This window comes from Aulonocara sp. 'chitande type north' Nkhata Bay, linkage group LG3, assembly GCF_057382095.1.
Source record: "Aulonocara sp. 'chitande type north' Nkhata Bay isolate Kocher_YH1m ecotype deep benthic linkage group LG3, A_spYH_male_GT1.1, whole genome shotgun sequence".
In the NCBI taxonomy this organism is placed as follows: Eukaryota; Metazoa; Chordata; class Actinopteri; order Cichliformes; family Cichlidae; genus Aulonocara; species Aulonocara sp. 'chitande type north' Nkhata Bay.
The window spans coordinates 2,658,862-2,682,513 of NC_141346.1; the positions used below are offsets into that span (position 1 = coordinate 2,658,862).

General features: G+C 44.1%; 1 protein-coding gene across 1 annotated transcript in view; it reads left to right on the top strand.

Moving 5' to 3' along the window:
• The first annotated feature begins 570 nt into the window (after positions 1-570).
• Positions 571-23,652, top strand: part of LOC147333485 (alpha-2-macroglobulin-like) — a 29,630-nt gene continuing 6,548 nt past the window's right edge. Inside the window, exons 1-19 of the mRNA XM_086267872.1 lie at positions 571-726; positions 806-986; positions 1,084-1,237; positions 5,002-5,054; positions 5,160-5,180; positions 5,730-5,895; positions 5,970-6,054; positions 6,151-6,292; positions 11,022-11,139; positions 11,233-11,342; positions 11,440-11,607; positions 11,842-12,069; positions 20,721-20,784; positions 20,879-21,024; positions 21,430-21,579; positions 22,463-22,606; positions 22,713-22,815; positions 22,912-23,059; positions 23,426-23,651. Of these exons, the coding sequence (XP_086123998.1) occupies positions 647-726; positions 806-986; positions 1,084-1,237; positions 5,002-5,054; positions 5,160-5,180; positions 5,730-5,895; positions 5,970-6,054; positions 6,151-6,292; positions 11,022-11,139; positions 11,233-11,342; positions 11,440-11,607; positions 11,842-12,069; positions 20,721-20,784; positions 20,879-21,024; positions 21,430-21,579; positions 22,463-22,606; positions 22,713-22,815; positions 22,912-23,059; positions 23,426-23,651 (2,487 nt within the window). The 5' untranslated portion in view covers positions 571-646. The remainder of the gene's footprint in view (positions 727-805; positions 987-1,083; positions 1,238-5,001; positions 5,055-5,159; positions 5,181-5,729; positions 5,896-5,969; positions 6,055-6,150; positions 6,293-11,021; positions 11,140-11,232; positions 11,343-11,439; positions 11,608-11,841; positions 12,070-20,720; positions 20,785-20,878; positions 21,025-21,429; positions 21,580-22,462; positions 22,607-22,712; positions 22,816-22,911; positions 23,060-23,425; position 23,652) is intronic.

Here is a 23,652-nt window from a genome sequence, read left to right on the forward strand (position 1 = left end):
TCCCAGCTGTGCTCTCCTTCTGTGTCTCATTCCCCTCGTTACTCCCCAGTGTATTTAAACCCTGTGTTTCTCTGAGTCAGTGTCGCGTCGTCCCTCATGCTGTGTGGATCTCCCTGTGAGTTTAGTTTGTGAGTTTTCAGTTTAGTTTGCTTTGTGTGTCTTTCTCCTGCCAGCGAATAAAGCTGAGTTCTTTGTGTTTAAACCTCGTGCCTGAGTCCTGCATTTTGGTTCCAACTCCTGCCTGCCGCACAGCGATTCATGACAGTAGTTCCCAGTGATTAGAAAATATCAGTAGTTACAGACTACAGGGGTGTATCCCAGCACTGGTGTTAAGACAAACATGGACACATACAGAATAGAAATAACTTTTTGTAACAGCCGAATTAAACTCTGAGCTGATTTAGAAACATCACCTCGGAGCACTGTATGTTACTGTAATATTTTACACTGAACAACAAGCTTTACTGTTGTCTATAGTTTAGTGTTCAGTGCTGAAAGCAGGAATGGGATTTTGTAAATGTGTAAGTGATAGACTTTGTGGAGATCAGAGTACATGAGTGCGTTTCAAACACGTGGCTGTTATGTGGGTGGGGACGATCAGCCGATATTTAGCCGAAGCTGACACTGAGAACGATCACAACCAGTCATGGACCGTCTCTGGATCCTGAGCTGCACTCTGTGTGTCCTCCTGAGCTGGATGCATGTGGATCAAGCGGTGGCTGAACCGTGAGTTTGTATTCAGCGTGTTTTTGTCTGTGTGAGTTGTTCACTGCAGTAACTGCTGTATGTGTGATGCTGTATGCAGCCAGTACCTGGTGGCCATTCCTGCAGTTATTGAAGCTGGAGCTGAGGCCAAATTCTGTGCAACTCTCCGACAGCCCAGTGGGACTCTGGTCATGACTGTCACTTTGATGTCCCGAGAGAAGAACACAACCTTATTCACGCATACGTCAAATGAGGCCTTTCAAACCTGTGTTCAGTTTGAGGTTGGCAACCAGCACTTTCACACACAAAGTGTGTTTGTTAGTTGTTATCGTAAGCATTATAGGCTTTAATGACTATCTAAATATCCCACTGTCTCAGGCTCCTTTGGTACGAAAGGAGGTGCAACATTTTCAGGTGGAGGTACGAGGAGACACATTTTACTCCAAACAAGTCAGAAAAGTGATGATCCGAGCGTCTGATCCCGTCACATTCATCCAAACAGACAAACCCATCTACCTCCCTGGACAAAAAGGTAACAATGTGCTGTTATGTTATATAAGACATGTAGTTCATTCAAATTCCAGCATCATGAGCCAGCTGCTCCACCATCTCCAATTTGTGTAACAAGTTTTGTGGTCCAAAATTTGGACACACATACAGTGATTGATGTGAAATGTTTGCTTCATAGAGCAAAATTTTTTCAAGATATCAATACGGTCGATCGAGATGTTTATTCGAAGTTTGAAATCCGACTCCATCTTTGAACATAACTACCGTATTTTCCAGACTACAAGGCGCACTTAAAATCCTTTCTTTTTCTCAAAAATTGACAGTGTGCCTTATGTATGAATTCTGGTTGTGTTTACTGACCACAAACAGATTTTATGTGGCACACAGTGCTCAAAAATCTGTCAAAAAATGTTTTAGTACGCCTTTGGTAAGGTACGAAGCCGCACTGCTTGATGGATTGTCGGAGCATTACGGCTACCGTAATCAGAAGCCTCGCGGACTCGGCCTAATCTGGGTCCTAAACGCCGTCACTTCAGGTCCTAAAATCAAATGAACACTGCAGCATCACTGAGAGTTAAAAACTGTCTAAATTCTTTCCTCTTTAATAAAATGATCAGCCTTGCTGCTTTACCAGGTGTAACAATTAAGTTTAACATCCAGGCATCCATGCAAACAGAATTTATTAAATTTAGAAGTTAGAAGTTAGCAGGAAGTTAGCTCACTGGTTTTGCTAGCTTGTAAAACATGCTATGCTATCACTTCCAACATAAATGAAGACAGAAAGCTAAACAGCAGTGATGTTAGTAGGGTTACTGAAGTTGGGCTAGCTGGTATATAATGATGTGCTACGTGATCGCTAGCGACACAGCTATGTTAGCATAACATAAACACAGTGAAGCTGGAGGATGAACGCTAAATTTTTTCCATTCGATAAACGTTCCCGATGGTTTTTGATGAATGCAATCACATGGAAAGATGCTTTAAATGGACCAAACTTCAGTCAGGAGAACAAATGACATAATCCATCCACAATACCAGGTTAGTCATTATTATAAGATAAGATAACCTTTATTAGTTTTGTTACAGCCGAAAGTGGACAAGTTACATAGCATAAATTATAAGGCGTTTAATGCGCCCTATATTCCAGTACGCCTTATGTATAAAAACAGACCCGTTTCAGACACGTTCATCGTCAGTGCGCCTTATCGTCCGAAAAATATGGTATTTTAAAAAACAACAAAAGGAAAAAAAATCCCACAAGTTTCATATTTGAGCTCACACTAAGGAAGAACTTCACATTGCAAAAGACAGCTACTGACAACGAATGGTATGCAGTTATTTCACAGTGATGAGAAATAAAACATGCAGAATACTCAGAGTGCACAACTTCCCCCAAAGGGCAAAGGCCATATTATATTTTCCATTTTGAGACCTGCTGCTGTGATGGAGAATTAGGCAGTAATTCAGCTTAACTTTGTAATCGGGGACAGAGAGCACAAAATGAATCATGTCTGAGTAATGCCTCTTAGTTTATTTCAGAGTCAAATTATTTTTATGTGAAAGTTTAACGGTTTTAATTTTTAAAACTTCACAATAAAATAAATATGTTTAAACATGGCTTTGGAATTCAAAGTACAAAAAAATCGTGAGGGAAGAATATGGAGGGCCTCGGGTGCCAAAATTTATTAAACACATAATTAAATAATAAATTAAATGTGTCATTAATTACGCAGTGACAATTACAATGTTGCGTGGAGATCAGGGGCAGTACCCCTGGACTTGCAGACCGGGCTGGTGGTCCCCATTTTTAAGAAGGGGGACCGGAGGGTGTGTTCCAACTACAGGGGGATCACACTCCTCAACCTCCCTGGGAAAGTCTATGCCAGGGTGCTGGAAAGGAGAGTTCGTCCGCCAGTCGAACCTCAGATACAGGAGGAACAATGCGGTTTTCGTCCTGGTCGCGGAACACTGGACCAGCTCTTTATCCTCTCGAGGATACTCGAGCGTGCATGGGAGTTTGCCCAACCAGTCTACATGTGTTTTGTGGACTTGGAGAAGGCATTCGACCGTGTCCCTCAGGGTGTCCTGTGGGAGGTGTTGCGGCAGTATGGGGTGTCTGGCCCATTGCTACGGGCCATTCGATCCCTATACAACCGTTGCAAGAGCTTGGTTCGCATTGCCGGCAATAAGTCGGACTCATTCCTGGTGGGTGATGGGCTCCGCCAGGGCTGCCCCAAGTGGAGGAGTTCAAGTATCTCGGGGTCTTGTTCGCGAGTGATGGGAGAAGGGAGCTGGAGATCGACAGACGGATTGGTGCTGCGGCTGCAGTGATACGGAGGCTGCACCGGTCCGTCGTGGTGAAGAGGGAGCTGAGTGTAAAAGCGACGTTATTGGCCGACCTACCCTCACCTATGGCCATGTGCTGTGGGTAGTGACTAGGGATGGGTATCGTTTAGGTTTTATCCGATACCGGTGCCAAACTTTTGAAACGGTGCCGGTGCTCAAACTGGTGCTTAAAGAATGGAGAACACAAAATTGGTCCTCTCATGGTCAGCTGTTTTTTTGTAAAAAGATAACAATGTTAGCCTTTTCTGCAGCTATGTGGCATATATGGTATCACTCTTGGCTGGAAGCAGTGTTTAAAGAATGGAAAAAACACAAACTTTGTCCAAGAACCTCTCATGTTTAACTGTTTTCCACTTTTTCTTTGGTCATTTTAGCCTTTTTGGCCAGGGTGAAGGGAGTATCTGCCATCAAACAAGAGGACAGCCGCATGTAGCTATGATGATGTTTGCTAGTTCACCTTACCTGCATTAATGTAATAACGTGGTTAGCCTACTCAATGTAAATTACACACGAACAACATTAAGCTACTCACGCAGAGAAGAACGGCTGCTGCTGCCATCATCATCATCATCATTTCTGCTACACTGGCAGGGCTAGGGGCCAGGACTCTCCTCTTAGTGTTTTTGGGGGATGTTGCTAACTCCGGGTCGATAACAGGCACCACACCCGCAGTAGATGTGCTCGGTGTGAGGTCTCGCAGCAAGCTATCAAATACGGCGCGTTTCTGGGCTTTTAAAAAAAACGCTATGCGTCGCCAGGTGTTTCATCGAATTTGAGGTGTTACCTCCTTTGACAGTATCACAGTATCAGCTTAAAGCACTTGTTGCTGCTGAGTTTGCATCTTTTGCTGTGAAGTACAGCCAGACTTTGACCGCTTCGACTTGGGCATTTTTAATCTGTAGCTCTGCTCTAAAAGAACGTACGTACCTGGACCCGCCTACTATCCTCGGAAACGTAAAATGATTGGCTAGAATCTAAAGTGTATCACAGCTCAGGAAAAAAAAGCACCGAAATAAAGCACCGAAATGTGCGCTGCTTTTCGGTCTGGTTACTACCGTTTATGTCAGAACCGGTGCCATCATGGCACCGGACACCGGTACCCATCCCTAGTAGTGACCGAAAGAAAGAGATCGCGGATACAAGCGGCGGAAATGAGCTTCCTCCGAAGGGTGGCTGGCCTCTCCCATTAGAGATAGGGTGAGAAGTTCGGCCATCCGGGAGGGGCTCAGAGTAGAGCCACTGCTCCTCCACATCGAAAGGAGCCAGCTGAGGTGGTTCGGGCATCTGACAAGGATGCCTCCTGGGCGCCTCCTGGGTGAGGTGTTCCATCTTGGCTTGCTGTGTAGGGTAACCAATCACATCCATGTTTGATAAGTTGCAGTGACTTTGTTTTAAAGTATAAAGAGAGAAACAGAGGTAACCTCTCAATTTTTCTCAAAGTGAATTTCAGAGTCGTTGCGATGGATAATAAAATGCGACCTGCCAATCAGCTGGTGAGTTTTTGAACAGTATTATTAATAATGCTGTTTGCAATTTGGATGCAGTGATTTACACAACAGTTTCTTAACTCCACCTGTCTTTCTTCCTTTTTCTTTCAGTATGATGTCATTGAACTTCAGGTAAGAGGGCGCCTCTAGAAAAGGCTTTTCCTTCTCTTGCAAATGCATCAACACAACACTGAACACATGCAGTCAGACAGACTTGAAGGTTCCCTGCTCACTGCTTGCATACACACTGCTTCCGCAGTATTACTCCAAGTTACTGACAGTGCAAGGTTTAAAAACTGGACAAAGTGGGTTGCATGTATGTAATACACACCGTGCAGGGGTCTGTTCTGTCACTTGATGCCCCACATGTGAAAATAAAATGACAGTGATTAAATCAAATTAATAATTTTGATTTAATTACTGCACAAACACAGCCACAGCTTCCCTGTTATTACAGCTTAGGTTTCTTTATATCACTTAACTTTTAAACATCTATAAACAAGTGCTTCACATCTAGAAGAGGACAAAGCTGGCTACAGATGAAGACAGGACATCTTTATGTCCCCCTAAATTTATATTGTCCCGTTTTAGCTCTAATGTTGTTGAAAAGGAAAATAAAGAATCTAGTTGGTACTGTACTTACACCTGTGTAGTAGCTGTCACTGTCACTTGATTTAACAGGATCCTCACAGTAACAGGATTGGACAGTGGCTAAATGAAACATCCAATAGCAGAATACTGCAGCTTTCTTACTCCTTGGACGCTGAGGCCCGTGAGGGACCGTACCAGATCATTGTGTCAGTGGGTGAGAGGAAAATATCTCACAACTTCAAAGTGGAGAAATATGGTAAGTCAGTCTTATTTATTCTTAAATTCTTTGTTGTAATGGAGTGCAAATGCTGACATTCATATTTCCCCCAGTTTTACCCAAATTTGATGTGACAGTAAATATATCTGAAGAAGTGAGTATTGGGCAGGAAGACATTGAAGCTAAAGTGTGTGCAAAGTAAGGAAAAGTTCTTTCAGGACAAATTATGTGTTGTAAAATCTGGAGTTTGGAGAGCAAATGACTCATAATGTTTACTTATTTTTCTTTATACAGGTACACGTATGGACAGCCTGTACCAGGACGTGTTACAGTCAATGTGTGCAGACCTACTAATGTGTATAGCTTTGGTATATCGACGTACGATCTTTTGGCCCTATTGCAGATAAGTGCGCCCTGCCACACAGAGACAAAGCAGGTACAGTTATGGCTTCATTTCTCTTTTTTCCCTGATACTTTGGGTACATTCAGGCCCCTGCATTAGCATTACAGCAAACGGGTTGCCTGCTGTACCCAGCTGAACTGGCGCCGTGTGTCCTCTTCACTGTTTTCCCCTACATTTCATCATCTCATACTTTCATCCACGAATTTGAATTTTTAGTGATATCTCATCTTTCTTGGACGGACGTGTCAGCTCCAAAGGAGTGAAGTGGTTATTGTTGTGCCTAAAAGGCTGCATAGGTTGTGTTGGTGTTTCTAATATCTGCTAGATGATTAGCTTTACTGGTAGGGCTAAGGCAAGTGGTGTGTCTCATCATGTCTGTCACACAAAAGAATACAACTTCTGTGAGAAATCTAAGAACTTCAAAAATCCTCTGATCAGACTGTGACACCTAAACAAACTGAACAAATATACACATATCCAAAGATTCAGCTCCTGTTAAAAGTTTGAACAATTTAGACTGATTTACTGAGTTACTGCTCAGTGTTGGGAAGGTTAAACTGTATTCCACTACTATTTCTGTGTGATTTATTACTATTACTGAAGGCTACTCTCCACACCAACACCAACTAGATATTTAAATCTTAATATAAATGAGTAACAGTAGGTGGACATTAGGTAAAGCTGCACTTTTTGCAGCGATCTCGTATAGAAAACTATTCCGCGCGTATATAAAACAGGTCCGTGACTCCGAACCATAGTAAAGGGACCTCTGGCTAATACGTTGGGTTCATGTTGGGCACGTAGCCAAAAACTAGCATTACTTTGTTGTCTGGGTCAAGTTTGCTAGTGAGAGACAGAGAGAGGCGTTGAAAGGCTGCTGCAACGGAGCTTATTGTTTCAGAGGAAAACACGAACACAGTGTACAGTCGAGTCTCAAAACAGTGGCTTTCAAAAGTATTCGGCCCCCTTGAGCTTTTCCACATTTTGTCACATTACAGCCACAAACATGAATCAATTTTATTGGAATTCCACATGAAATGTTTGATTCCAAACATTTGTTACAAATAAATAACTGAAAAGTGGGGGAAATAGCTACAGTGGTTTACTGAAACATGCAAACACAGATTCAAAGAAGGAAATGGGAGTAAAAGATGGATCGACAATGGGATAAAAGTTCAAACTGGTTGTTTGCTAAGTTGTCTGTTATGTGTAGAAACAATAATCCCCTGAGGCAGGTGTCCTTGTTGTGCTTGGATGGTTCATAGGTCAACATAAAGTGCCTGATCGAAATAAAGGAATGAAAAAAAGAAAAGTTCTCTAAGAATGATCAGGTATGGGGACTGAACTGGAAATGAATGTAAAAGCTGCCAAAGTCTCAACACAAACTGCTCAAGCCCATTTTAAAATGGGCGATCGTGGCTCAAGAGTTGGGAGTTCGCCTTGTAATGGGAAGGTTGCCGGTTCGAGCCCCGGCTTGGTCAGTCTCGGTTTTGTCCTTGGGCAAGACACTTCACCCGTTGCCTACTCGTGGTGGTCAGAGGGCCCGGTGGCACCAGTGTCTATCAGCCCCGCCTCTGTCAGTGCGCCCCAGGGTGGCTGTGGCTACAAAGTAGCTGCCATCACCAGTGTGTGAATGGGTGGATGACTGGTTGTGTAAAGCACTTTGGGGTCCTTAGGGACTAGTAAAGCGCTATACAAATACAGGCCATTTACCATTTAAAAATTCCCAAGAAGGTTTGTTTAGTTGGAGGCCAACAAACAAACACACAAAAAGGTAGTAGGTGAAGATTTTTTTCACAGTACTGTATAACATATATATGGTAGTACTGAGATTTTGAGGATGTAAATGAGATGCTGCTGGGAAATTTAAACGATACAGTGGTTTTGTGAGGTGATGCCATCATACTGCTATACAGGCCCAGCTCGACAGGATGTTTGGGATGTTGTGGAGGATACGGCGTCTGTGTTTTCCAAAAAGAATTTCAGATTTCGAATCATCTGAGCACAGAGAAGTGTTTGTCGTTTTAAATGAGCTTTTGCCCAGAAAAGAATGCAGCGTTTCCAGTTCACATTCACATTTGACTTCTTTGCGCAATGGAGCTTTAATCAGAATCAGAATCAGAATACTTTATTGATCCCTGGGGGAAATTATTTTTTGTTACAGTGCTCCATTTTAAACCAACATTAAGACAAGACAGACAATACACTAACTAAGAATAGTACAATATATACATATATATACATACATACATACATAAGTCACTCATAAATAAATAGTTGGAAAAGAAACATGTGTAGTTGTAGCAGCAAACAGTGTGTTAAGTGGATGCGTTGTACAGGGAGCCACAGGCAGGAATGATTTCCTGTGTCGTTCAGTGGTGCATCATGGGTAATCTCAGTCTCTCACTGAACGAGCTCCTGTGACTGACCAACATGTCATGGAGTGGGTGGGAGGTGTTATCCAACATTGTCTTTATCTTGGACAGCATCCGCCTCTCCGACACCACCTTGAGGGAGTCCAGCTCCATCCCCACAACATTGCTGGCCTTACGGATTAGTTTATTAAGTCTGTTGGCATCTGCGACCCTCAGCCTGCTCCCCCAGCATGCAACAGCATAGAGGATCGCACTGGCCACCACAGACTCATAGAAAATCCTCAGCATTTTCTGGCAGATGTTGAAGGACCTCAGTCGCCTCAAAAAATAGAGACGACTCTGGCCCTTCCTGTAAAGTGCTGTGGTGTTTTTAGCCCAGTCCAGTTTATTGTCAATGTGTACTCCAAGGTATTTATAGTCCTCCACAATGTCCACACTAACCCCCTGGATTGAAACAGGGGTCAAGTGTTTCCTGGTCTTCCTGAAGTCCACGATCAGTTCCTTGGTCTTTGCCACGTTGAGCTGCAGATGATTCTGCTCACACCACGTGACAAAGGAGTCGACCACAGCCCGGTACTCTGTCTCATCATCCCTGCTGATGCATCCAACCACCGCAGAGTCATCAGAAAACTTCTGAAGATGGCAGGTCTCTGTGCAGTGGCTGAAGTCTGTGGTGTAGAGGGTGAAGAGGAAGGGGGAGAGGACAGTCCCCTGTGGTGCCCCTGTGTTGCTGATCACCTTGTCAGACACACACTGTGGGAGACGTACATATTGTGGTCTTCCTGTCAGGTAATCAACAATCCAGGACACCAGAGAAGCATCCACCTGCATCGCTGCTAACTTATCACCCAGGAGGGTCGGCCTGATGGTGTTGAAAGCACTGGAAAAGTCAAAAAACATGACCCTCACAGTGCTCGCCGGCTGGTCCAGATGGGTGTAGACACGATTGAGCAGGTAGATGATGGCGTCCTCTGTTCCGAGACGAGGCTGATAAGCGAACTGAAGGGGATCCAGATGTGGTCTTACTATGGGTCGCAGCTGGTCCAGGATGAGCCTTTCCAGGGTCTTCATGATGTGGGAGGTCAATGCCACGGGCCTGTAATCCTGGAGGCCACTGGGACGTGGCGTCTTTGGTACAGGGACGAGGCATGATGTCTTCCACATCACCGGGACCCTCTGCAGACTCAGACTCAGCATAAACAGTTTATGAAAGACTCCACACAGCTGGGAGGCACAGGTCTTGAGGACGAGGGGACTCACTCCGTCTGGTCCAGCAGACTTGCCTGAGTGAAGTCTCCTCATTTGCATCTCAACCTGGTATTGAGTGAAGGTGATGGGTGGGGGAGGGGTGTCAGGAATCTCACAGGAGGCAACATGTGAAGAGAGAGGCTGGCACAGTGGTGTGGCTCTGGATTCCAGGCTGACTGCAGGTGAGGTTGTGGGGGTGGGAGCAGACACTGTGGTGTCGAATCTATTGAAAAACAGATTCAACTCGTCGGCTCTATTCTCACCTCCCTCAGCTCCCCTGCTGTTGGTTGGCCTGAATCCAGTGATGGTCTTCATGCCCCTCCACACCTCTCTCATGCTGTTCTGCTGGAGTTTCCACTCCAGCTTCCTCCTGTAATTGTCCTTAGCCTCTCTGATCTTGTCCTTTAGTAACACCTGGATCTTCCTCACCTCCTCTTTGTTGCCCCCTCTGAAAGCCCTCTTCTTGTTGTTGAGGAGGGCTTTGATGTCCTTAGTCACCCACATAACCTGCATTTGTGGGTGGCACGGTGAACTTTGTGCGCAGATATTGATTTGTGGAAGTGTTCCTGAGGCCATGCAGTGATCTGAGTGGCAGAATAACAACAGTTTTTCATGCATTGCTGCCCAAGGACCTGGAGACTGCATCTGATAGTGGATTTCAGCCTTAACCTTTGCATGTTTTGATGACATTGTGCGCTGCAGATGATGAGATATTCCCCGTCTTGATAATTTTACATTAATGAAATTATTCTGTCATTGTTCTACAATTTGTAGACACAGTCTGTTGCAGATTTGTAAACCTCCGCCCATCTGTATTTGTGAGAAACTCTGTCTCTCTATGATGATCTTTTTATACACATTAATCTGAATGATCTGTTGCCAGGTAACATAATCAGTTGCAAAATGTTCCTTCAGCTGTTTATGTTTAGTACAACTGACCCCTCCAGACTTTTGTCCCCCCACCCTGCATTTTTAAACCATATTGCTTTCATCAAATTCTAAATGAGCTCAAGTCTTTCATGACTCCTCTCTAGTTTGAACATTTAATATATTTTATAGATTCGATTGTGAATGAGATTTGATTCTAATTTTGGTTTATTCTTGTATTAGTGATTTTCTTTCTTTATTGCTCTTTCCAGGCAGACAAGACTGGCTGTGCAACTTTTTCCTTCAACATGTCAATTTTTACTAAAATGGACCAAAAGGTGCTTCAAGATGTTCTGGATATCAGGGCCAAAGTGGAAGAAGAGGGAACAGGCAAGTTGTGTTATTCCTTTAAAATGACACATCGATGTGTATTTAACCAAAAAGGCATTCACAGGATTGTAACATGAACGTTTTTACATTCAGGTGTTTCACTCCCTCAAGAGAAGAGAGTCACGATTTCTTACGTCCTTGGAAAAGTGTCTTTCATTAACGTGCCCAAGGTTTGGGAACGGGGATCTAATGTGGAAGGAAAAGTAAGCCTAACATGTTGTTTTCAGCTCAGTTTGTCGTAGCAAAGCACATTTAAATTGTTTGTATTTTCCATTGATAGAGCATTGTGTTCTTCAACAGGTCAGAGCAGTGTACCACAATAATACACCAGTTTGTGACGCACCGGTCTACCTGTTCACGGGACGAATGTGGCAAGCATGCTCACTACAAAATCTGACAACTGACAGCAACGGTGTGGCCTCATTTTCTTTCAGCACTGATAACTTTGACCAGGATATCCAACTCCATGTGAGCTGACACACGGAAACAATGTGTAATTTAATGCAGCCATGACAGCAGCATGAAGCCACAATTGGTTTGTGATAGGCTGCAAATGTCCAAATACCTCCCACAGTAGGAAGCTGCAATCCTGAAACAGTTTATGACTCATCTTCCTCCACCTTTGCCCTGCTTATAAAGCCTCGTTGACCAATGTTATTTGTAGATCAAGTTTTTAAATTTTTGTTTCCTATCCCCAACTAGGCAAGCCTGACACCAACAGTGGGCTACCCAGGATACAAAACTGCATACTATGACAGGGGATTTCACACATTATCCATGTCCCAGCCGTCGTCTCCTGATATTAAAACAATCAGCTCTCTAGAGGTACAGAAGAAGGATAAACCAGTGTCCTGTGACGCAGAAGAAGACGTATCAGTAAACTACACTATAGTGGGAGAGTCTCCGGGGTCTGTGGATGTCATTTATCTGGTGAGTTATCTCTCAGCTTGTCACTTTATGGCATAACTACAAAGTTTACCATGACCAGACTTTTTGTGTGTTTGCTAAAAAAGTACTGTTGTAATGCCCATCATGACTGAAGAAGAAACTTTCAGTCCATCATGAGAATCCAGCAGCTTCGATCTGTTTCAGCCTAAATACCTGATCCAGCCCAAACTATATGCTTTAGCAAAAAGGAAAACTAGGGAGGGCGTCTGTCTCGTGAATCACAGACTTCATGTCTGGTTCCTCTGTTTTGTCCCTCATTATTTTCTGTCAGCTTTGTCACGGCTGGCAGCAGTCGTGTTGTGGAATGAAAGGAGGACCCAAAATGCGGCAGTGACTGATGATTCGAGTGACGTTTATTTACAAGGTGGCAGTGGCAGAAACAGGCAACGAAGCGTGAGAAATTACTAATGGAAACCTAAACTGGGAGAAACTAAAGAGCAAACCTGAAATCTTAACGAAACGGAGAGCAGAGCAGAGAGACGCAGACTAAGGAACAGGATACCAAGAAACACAGACGAGCCGACAACGAACACAGACCGACACCCACTAAATATACACACACAAGGTAATCGGGTAATCACACACAGGAGGGAAGAACAGCTGAACCCAATACACATGATGACTGGAGGACACAAGCTGAACACAATGACAGACAGACACAGACCTTCAGAACAAAACAGGAAATCTAGAACCCGAACCGGACACAAGGGGGGAGGACACAGAATAACTAGAACAGAGGAAAATAATCATAAAACACAAAACGCTGGGTCAACGACCCAGCACCATGACAGTACCCCCCCTCCAAGGGCTGGCTCCAGACAGCCCAAAACAAAAACAGACGACCAACCCAGGGCGGGCGGCGGGGGGTCCAGGACGGAGGGACCAAAACCAAACAAAAAACAAGCTCCAGTGATCCAAAAGAATTGTCCAAAACACAACACACACTGGAGTCCCTGAACAGGGTCCCAAAACATAGTTCAGGAGGCCATCCCGGAGGCTGACCACTCAGGAGCCTAGAACAGTTCATCTCCGGGGGCCGACCATGTGGAACGCAGTGGTGGCGACGGGGAAACAGTTCAGGCGGCCGACCGTGCGGACGGCAATGGGGAAACAGTTCAGGCAGCCGACCGTGCGGACGGCAACGGTGGCGGTGACACAAGTCCGGAGGCCGGCCGCGCGGAAGGTAGTGGTGGCGTTCGGGAGGTCGTCCATAGTGGCGATGACGCCCAACAAGCGGCCTGGCAGATGATCGCCAATGTCGAGGCGGCAGTTTGGGACCCAAAGGCTGCGTGGCCCCCGCAGCACCAGGTGAGACGGAGGCTGGACCAGGCGACACTGAGGATGCTGAAGCTGGACCAGGCGACGGCGTGGGTGAAGCAGAGAATGGACCAGGCAACGCTGAGGATGCTGAAGCTGGACCAGGCAACGGCGTGGGTGAAGCTGAAGCTGGACCAGGCGAGGATGATGAGGCTGCAGCCGGCGAGGATGATGAGGCTGCGGCTGGACGGGCTCCTCGGGCCCTCCAGCTGACGAGGCAGGAAACTGGCTAGGTTCTCCTGAACCTCGAGCTGACGAGACTTGGGGGTGGACGGGCTCCTCGGGCCCTCCAGCTGACGAGGCAGGAAGCTGGACGGGCTCCTCGGGCCCTCAAGCTGACGAGTCTTGGGGCTGGACGGGCTCCTCGGGCACTCCAGCTGACGAGGCAGGAAGCTGGACGGGCTCCTCGGGCCCTCCAGCCGACGAGGCAGGAAGCTGGACGGGCTCCTCGGGCCCCCCAGCTGACGAGGCAGGAAGCTGGACGGGCTCCTCGGGCCCTCCAGCTGACGAGGCCGGAAGCTGGACGGGCTCCTTGGGCCCCCCCAGCGAAAACCGTCTCAGAACCAGTGGGCACTGGAGCCCCTGGCACACACAGGACAGAACCAGCAGGTGCGGGGACCTCTGGCAGACGCAGGACAGAACCAGCAGGCGCACGGGCCTCTGGCAGTAACAGAACAGGACCAGCAGGCACGGTGGCCTCTGGCAAACACAAAGCAGACTGCAGCTGCACAGAGCATTGACTCAGCTCAGGCAGCCACAGCCGGGTGCAGTCCTCAGCTGGCTTCTTAACCTCCAGGGGTCCAGAGTCGGCTGGGGGCTGAAACCCAGCCTCTGGGGAGGCCCTGGGGTGCGTCACAGTCTCTGAACTGGCCAGCTTTTGAGGACTGATTACAATATTGTGTGGTTTGTCTCTCTGCTTAAAATGAACAGATGAAAAATTGTTCTTTGGCAAACGGAGTGTTTTAAATATTTAGGCATAAATTTACCGAAAGATCTTACAAAACTATTCGAACAGAACTACCTACCCTTATACAAAAAAATAAAGGAAGATATAGTAAGATGGAATTTAATTCCTTTCTTTAGTTTTAATTCAAGAATTGATTCTATTAAAATGAATGTATTGCCAAGATTTTTGTATCTATTTCAAACCCTACCAATAGAGATTAACCAAAGTCAATTTAATGAGTGGGATAAAATGTTATCTAGATATATATGGCAAGGTAAAAGACCAAGGGTTCGCCTTAAAACACTACAGCTGGCTAAGCAAAAGGGAGGATGGGGCCTCCCTGACCTCAGATATTATTATTTTGCAGCGCAGATGAGAGCAATAATATGCTGGTGTAACCAATCATACACTGCCCAATGGAAAACCATTGAGGAACAAATGCTGTCTATACCTATTCAGGCAACTCTAGCTGACAATAACTTACAAACCTATATAAAAAATACTGATAACATGTGGGTGAAAAGGACCCTTAAAACATGGAGAACTATTATAAAGGAATATAAACTCGAGACCAATATTACAGTTCTTAAATGGTGTGCTTACGACTCAGAGTTCAAACCTAATGAACTGGATTCTAGATTCAAGGACTGGACAGGTAAGGGCATAACAGCCCTGTGCAGTATAATGAAGGATGGAAAATTGTTCAGCTTTGACATGCTTAGAAAAACATTTTCATTAGAAAAAGAAGACTTCTATCGATATCTGCAGTTAAGGCACTATGCCGACACGAAGATGAGAAACGTAACAATGATAAACACACGCTTGATGGAACTGTTTATAAAAAGCTATAACTCAGAAACTATTGATAGAATTGTATCATGTCTCTATAAGGGTCTAATGGATTTGAAACCACATTCGACTTCATATATTAGAACAAAATGGGAGAAGGAAGGAGGGATAAAAATATTAGAGGAAGAATGGACGGCAATATGGAGATATCAGTGGATGTGTACTAGCTCACAAAAGTGGAGGGAATTTGGCTGGAAGTGCCTAATTAGATACTTTATAACACCTTCTCAGAAGTCTCATTATGATGATAACCCCCCTGCTTGTTGGAGGAACTGTGGAAATCAAAGTGCAAATCATTACCATATTTTCTGGGACTGCTCAATCTTGAGGGATTATTGGAGAGAAATACATAATGCCTTACAGGATATCTTTAAACGTGAAATACCTCTCGAGAGTAAGACTATGTTCTTTGGATATATACCTCAGGAATGGCCTAAATATGATAAACATTTAATAAATATTTTATTGGTGGCCTGTAAAAAGAATATCACCAGAAAATGGTTATCCCCAGAGAGCCCAAACATAAGTACATGGATGGAAATCACAATGGAAATTTATAACATGGAAAAGATAACAGCTTCTGTTAACCACAAGCTGGAGAAATTTACATCATATTGGGAAAACTGGGTTAAATATATCACGCCTCATAGGCCAGATTTTACTATTACAAACCAATAATTATGATGTATGTATATATATTTATAGGATCACCCCATACCAACACATCCGTGTTTTTTTTTTCTTTTTCTTTTTTTCTTGTTTTTTTTTCTCTTTCTTAGGTTTGTTAGTTTTGTTTTTTGTTTTTTGATTTTCGGATTATGTGATGGTTTCAATTACTTTTATCGTTGTAAGTATTCTTCCCTTATGACTTGGATGTAAATTAAAATACTATTTCAGTATTTAAGGCAGATAACCTAAGTATGAAGAATGCTTACATGATGTACATACTGTGAATGCCTGCTTTTGAAACCTTAATAAAAATATGAATTAAAAAAAAAAAAAGAAAAATTGTTCTTTTCGGGTTGGATTGACTTAGCTTGTTGTACAGGAGGAGTAGGTGAAGATGATGGCTGAATAGGTGGCTGAGCTGATGATAAGGCTGATGAGTCTTCTACCAACTGAGCTACTGACTGGGCTATGGGCTGTAACATAGTTTGTAGTAAGTCTGGCTGTGACTGTAACTGAGCTATGGGTAGTGAAGCTGAATGGGGTGGAGGTGACGGCTGGGCTGCTAACTGAGCTACTGGCTGGGCAGCTAACTGAGCTACTGGCTTGGATGCTAACTCAAAAAACACAGCCCCGGTATAAACAGTCACAAGGTCTGGCGAAACAGAAAGAGTGTCTTTTCTACTCACCACAGCCGGCAACACAGAACTCTCGGGGCCCGGCTGTGGCAATGGGCGTCGGCAGTGTGAATGTCGCTTCCTTCTCGGAGACAGCTCCGACCGGCCGGGTAATTCTACATCCGGCGGGCCGGGCCGCAGATTCCCCGGCGGGCAGTGCAAAACATTCACCACCGGGCTGGGTCGGGAAGCGGTAGCGGCTGGAGGGTGAAGGTGCAGTTCTTTTAGAATGAAGTCCTGTGCGAGCAGGTGAAGAGAGTCCAGTAGCCAGGGGTGAGTAGAAATTAGCTGCTGTAGCCTGGCTTCTACAGCGTGGTGAAATTACTCTCCCTCACGTTCAAGCCACAGGTTAACCTGTCACGGGTAATGGGGAAATACGGACTCAGTCGCGGAGCTCTGGATGCGAAGCAAACAGTGCATTTATTTACAGTGCTCAAAAACAGTCTCAAAACACAAAGCGAAGTACAAAAATTCAACGGTGATCATCTCCAAATTCCCAGTGGTGTGCAGGTGAGTCTCCCAAGTGATTATCCGAGTGTGTTTCTCCTCCGAGAGCTTAATCCAGCGGGCTCCTTCTCTCCAACCTTCTGCTCCGTATCACTTCCTCCTACAAACGAGTGACAACAACAGGTGAGACAGGGTAGCCGGCTAAGGCTATGTTACAAGTAACAAACACTCTTTACTACCGAGCTTCCAGTACAATCCAGCGTCGGCTGCCATCCGGACACACAGTTAAATATCTCAGTCCACAACGAAGGATGATCAGTGACAGCTGGGTGGCAAATTAGGTGCAGGTGTATCAGCCACTGGGTGGAGGAGGAGAGAGAAGCACACACATACACACACAGGCAGGTCGCCCCGGGAAGGACCGTCCGACCATGACATAACCAACCTCGAAATGGAGTCAATCAATTCCTCCCGAAACTCCTGGGAAGGTGCGGTTGCTGCTGGGTCCATGTTTGGTCGGCTCGTACTGTCACGGCTGGCACCAGTCGTGTTGTGGAATGAAAGGAGGACCCAAAATGCAGCAGTGACTGATGATACGAGTGACGTTTATTTACAAGGTGGCAGTGGCAGAAACAGGCAACGAAGCGTGAGAAATTACTAACGGAAACCTAAACTGGGAGAAACTAAAGAGCAAACCTGAAATCTTAATGAAACGGAGAGCAGAGCAGAGAGACGCAGACTAAGGAACAGGATGCCAAGAAACACAGACGAGCCGACAACGAACACAGACCGACACCCACTAAATATACACACACAAGATAATCGGGTAATCACACACAGGAGGGAAGAACAGCTGAACCCAACACACATGAGGACCGGAGCAGACAAGCTGAACACAATGACAGACAGACACAGACCTTCAGAACAAAACAGGAAATCTAGAACCCGAACCGGACACAAGGGGGGAGGACACAGAATAACTAGAACAGAGGAAAATAATCATAAAACACAAAACGCTGGGTCACCTTTCTCACTCACTATGTGTTAACAGACCTCTCTGCATTGAATCATATCTGTTATTAATCTTATTGTAGGGTCTACCTTACAATAGAAAGCACCTTGATGTGACAGTTTTATTGATTTTTGTTGGCCTTTTTTGCGCTCCATCTCATCCCAAACCATCTCCTTTGAGTTTAAGTCAGGTGACTGTGGAGGCTAGGCCATCACTCTCCTTCTTGGTCAAACAGCACTCACACAGCCTGGAGGTGTGTTTGGGGTCGTTGTGCTGTTGGAAAATAGATGATGCAATGGCATGTGGCTGCAGGATGCTGTGGTAGCCATGCTGGTTCAGTGTGCCTTCAGTTTTGAATAAATCCCCAACAATGTCACCAGCAAAGCCCCCCCCCCCCCCCCCCCACACACACACACACATACACACTATCACACCTCCTCCTCCATGCTTCACAGTGGGAACCATGCATGTAGAAACCATCCATTCACCTTTTCTCTGTCGCACAAAGACACGTCAGGTGGAGCCAAAGATCTCAACTTTGGACTAATGAGACCAAAGCACAGATTTCCACTGGTCTAATATCCGTTTCTTGTGTTTCTTGGCTGAATCGTAGCATAAATGAATCACTCACTCACTCACTCACTCACTCACCCCCTCCCTCCTGGCTCACAGCTTCTTCTTCTGCTTGGTTGGCAACCAATGTTAAGGCGCATTACCGCCCCCTGGCTCACAGCTCAGTGGACATTTAGATGAGAAAATATATATTTAACACGTGAGGAAAATACTAATAAAATAAAATAAAAATAAATAAAATAAATGTTACCTTTAGAAATCTTTTTTTTTTTGCTCTTTTTTGCTCTATAAAAATGGTTGTTTTTCTTTTTCAATCACTTATCTTACCTGTAGGATTTACTAAAAAATGGAAACAAATTAAGTTTGAGTGAAAATGTAAATTTTTTGCACTCTCTGGTCAACTGACTCAGTGACTCAAATGACTCAAAACACCCGATTCACTTTGGTGAGTGACTCACTAAAACTCGATTCAGCAAAAAGAATCAAATTTACCATCACTACCTGCTACTGGAACTCTGTGTGGCATTTATCTGGACTCTAATCTGAGCTGCTGTTAACTTGTGATTTCTAAGGCTGGTGACTCTGATGAATTTATCCTCAGCAGAGGTGACCCTTGGCCTTCCTTTCCTGGGGCGGTCCGCATGTGAGCCAGTTTCATCGTAGCACTTGATGGTTTTTGTGACTGCACCTGGGGACACATTCAAATATGAATTCTAACAGTTGTGTCAGCTGTTCTGTCAGCCGTGTACCAACCTGACTTCTGCACAAAACAACTGATGGTCCCAACCCCATTAAGAAGGCAGGAGATTCCACCAATTGACACTGATAAGGCTCACCTGTGAGGTGAAACACGTCAGGCGAGGGTTTGCAGCACTGTTGTGCAGCAAAGTTGTGTACAGGGCTTTGAGTGCTCAGAAAGAGTAGAAAAGCGCTATATAAGAACCAGTCCATTTACCATTACCATTCACTGCCAGTAAAGCAAAGGGCAGCTCTGAGGACTCTAAAACATAAAACATATTTAGAGATATTTATATACTTTTCTTTGCTTCAGTATGCATCTACATTGTAGAAAGTATTAAAATAAAAATTAAAAAAACACTGAATGAGAAGGTGTGTCAAAACTTTTAACTGGTAGTGTATATCCACCAGTGTTGGTCAAGTTACTTGAAAAAAGTAATCAGTAACTAATTACTGATTGCTTCCCCCAAAAAGTAATTAATTACTTAGTTACTTAGTTACTTTTTAAAAACACGATTTACAACCTGAAGAGGTGATAAAGCGATAGATCTTTCAGCCCAATTCTACTTTTTCTGCATAATCCATCATACAAAATGTAATCAAATGGAAAAGTCTCTTTTTAAAACTTGTTTTATTAGTTTTAATCTTTTAACTTCATGCATCAAGCAAAAATTTAATTATATGCAACATTCTCTGACTGGAAGAAATTAGTTCAACATTTAAACCTGTTTTCTGCACATTCCAGCACATAAAATAAAATATTTTTTGTGTTTACACTCAGTCTTTCAAATAGATGCAAGTAAAACACAGCAGAAAATAAATAAAGTCAAAGACTCAGCGGTCCTGTTGCTCTATTTTCACCTGTAAAGCAGGAGCGGGGTAGGCGGAGGTTTACCCTGGTGCAGGTGTGCCGCGGCGGTCAGTTAAAGAATCCGCGAGTTTCTCTGTGAGTTTCCCATTACGTCGTAGCTACTCGGTGCTTGTTTGGAAGTTTAGGGGTTTTTTCGCTGTAAAAAGAAGTTTTCTTCCCACGCACAGCGGACACTAATGTTTTTGTCACTTTTTACGGAATCAAACTCAAAGTAAGGTCAGTACTTCCACGCTTTAAACGCTGCACGCTCATACTCTCTCAATCAATATGTGATCCACTGTTGATCTGCACACAGCTGTTGTCACGAACGTCGCACTCGCTTACGTCACTGTCGTGAAACATTCTCGCAAAAAATCACGGTTTTAGTAACGCAGCGTTCCTACGGGAAAGTAACGGTAATCTAATTACCGATTTTGCAATAGTAATCCCTTACTTTACTTGAAAAAAGTAATCAGATTACACGTCACTGCCCATCTCTGATGTCCACAGATATCAGTGCTAGTTCATTCTTGTTTTTAAATGATTTCTGTCTTCCAGGTGTTGTCCAGAGGAGCTGTCACCATGCAAGGACAAACACAGGTTGAAGTGCAAGATAGATCGGGTAAAATTTCCATATTTCCACAAATGCCACAGCCAAGCATTGGCGTTGGTCTGTTTTGTTGATCTGTGGATGCATGTTTGGACCTGTGTTTCAGTGAATGAGGGCCAGGTGTCCTTTAAAGTCAGAGTGTCTCCTGAGATGGCTCCAGAGTTCCAGGTTGTGGCTTATGCCGTCCTGCCAAGTGAGGATGTAATTGCCCACAGTGCTGACTTCTCTACTGACAAATGCTTCAGCAACAAGGTGAGTGTAATTCTAGAGGTGTGCTGTGTGTTTGGTGTCTGCAGTCATGCCATGTCGTTCAAATCAAAGTCAAATTCAGTTGGCTAAATCACCTGAGGATTTCTAGCATCAGTAAATGGACTGGTTGTTGCACAGCTGTTTCTACTCTACCTAAGGATTCAAATTGCTTCTTTATATGACCTCATGACCCGCTCACTCCCATTTATACAAGCACTTTTTCAATGATGATGCAAGTCCTACCTATCTAACACTGACACAGTGTTCATACAGTGTCCAACGTGGGCTACAGCCATCACATGGGACTCATGATTTGTCACTCACCACAGTGAAGCAGCTCATTTAGCCAGCAGTGCGTGGGGACTCATCACAGTCACTAAACTTCTACGGGTGTTTTGTGTGTGTCAGGTGTCAGTGGAGTTTTCACCGTCTTCAGCCGTCCCAGGTGAAGAGACCAACATGCAGGTGACGGCCCTGCCACGTTCTCTGTGTGGTGTGAGCGCCATCGACAAGAGCGTTCTCATCAAGGAGCCTGGGAAGACTCTGGATGCAGATAAGGTAACTGCTGATATTAACACCAGTGAGGTGGACACATCCCTTATTTCCAGAGCCCGTAGTGTCGTGAGTTACCAGCAGCTCATGCCTTCGCTCCGGTACTTGTGTCCTGATAAGTATTCTTTGGGCAGTCGTACATTGAACTGTTTTAAACAGTCAAATGCTGAGTTTGTCTTAAAGCAAACTGGTATAAAAAATACAAGGTTACAAATGCATGTGTCTGTGATGACAGTCTTTCTAGCGAGTAAGTAAGTACCATGCTTGTTGCTCATGTGGTTGCAGACAGCAATATTTTAATCTTATAAAATTAATTCCTTTTGAGCAAATTAATATTTCAGCATGGAGATAAATCCAGGATCATGACCTTTTTTTTTTTAGCAAATAATTCAACCATGCAAACAAGTGTATGACCTGCCAATCACTGTCTGCTTTACTTGAGAAGAATTTAACTTTGCATCAAAACTGCTCAAATACACGAGTATTTGTTGATGTTAAACATACAGCAAAACCTGGAAAAAGTGAGACTTAGTGAGTTTAAGGAGCTACAGAGACAGCTTCAAATGGAGAACACTTACTGTAGCCATATAAGTCACTAAGAACGATGTGGTGTTTATAGTAAAATTGTAGAACTTCTGTAACATTTGGTAAACAGATACTTCAACTACAACACCTCACATCTGCGAACACTTACTGCTGACTTGATCATTTTTATTTATTTATTTTTTCAGAATTCTTCTTAGATAATGTAGCAATTGATTTGAGCCTAATCTGTACTTGTATTTACACCAGTACTACAGGTAAGAGTTAAAAAACACATGTGGATCAAATGTGACCAGGCTGGCAATAAATGTTTGGAGGTTTTGCTGATCTGCACTTTTCTTTTCAGATATTTGACTTGCTCCCACTCAAGAAATCCTCAGGTATCCCGTATGAGGTTGATGATGCTACAGACTGCCTTAATGTGAGACCAAAAAGATATGTTTTGCCGCACCCCAGTCAAGAGCAAAATGACGCCTATGCAGTTTTCCAGGTAAAATACAAGTATACCTGTGAGTCCGTCAAACATAACGTAAATACAATAGTTTTTGTTGTTGCACCAGTTTTTGCTGATCTTTGTGTGCTGCTGAAATATGTAGAAAGTCGGACTGAAGATGGCGACAAACTTGCTTTTTCGATTGCCTTCATGCCTCAAGTTCAAAGGAAAAGTCTACCATGATGGCTCTCATCATGTCTCCTACAGTAAATCTTTCACTTGTTTGTGTTGTGTTTTTGATACAAATTTTCTTTTTATTCACCAAAAAGTAAACTGGTAATTATTTTTCTCTTTTTATTTAGGTATGCTTCCCCGGTTTAGAGATGGTTCTATACGACTAAGTAGTCCTGTTGTGGGATCTGCTGGGCAGCTTCCTCGTGAAGCTGCACCAATAGAGACAGCTCGCTCTTTCTTCCCTGAGACGTGGATCTGGGATCTGGTGGAAGTTGGGTAAGTATCTGTTGTGAAGAGATCTGGTGCATATTCCATTTTAAAAAGTTTATACGATCACATTTAGAAACCCATGTGAACTTTCTGCTGTGTCTTTGCACACATGAAAAAGATGAAAATAGAATAATTGTGAGTTTTTTCTTGAGCATGTTTTGATGCTTCAGGCTGATGTTTTGTCATATTTAAAGTTTTGTGGGATATATTATTTCACTGTCATCAGCACCGTGGAGCTCTTTTACTTTGTCAATGCAACATATACAAGTCATTCACACTGCAGGATGTAACTATGATATACAAGTAATTTACAGACATAAAAACATGTTTGATTATGTTACAGAATATGTTTGTGTGTATCTGCTGCTTCAGAGACGATGGAAAAAGGGGCGTGTCCCTGACTGTCCCAGACACCATCACCACCTGGGAGACGGAGGCTTTCTGTTTGTCCTCTCAGGGTTTTGGTTTGGCTCCTCGTAAAGAAATGAAAGTCTTCCAACCTTTCTTCCTTGAACTCACCATGCCCTACTCCATCATCCGGGGGGAGCACTTTGAACTGAGGGCGACTGTCTTTAACTACCTGACCAGCTGCATCATGG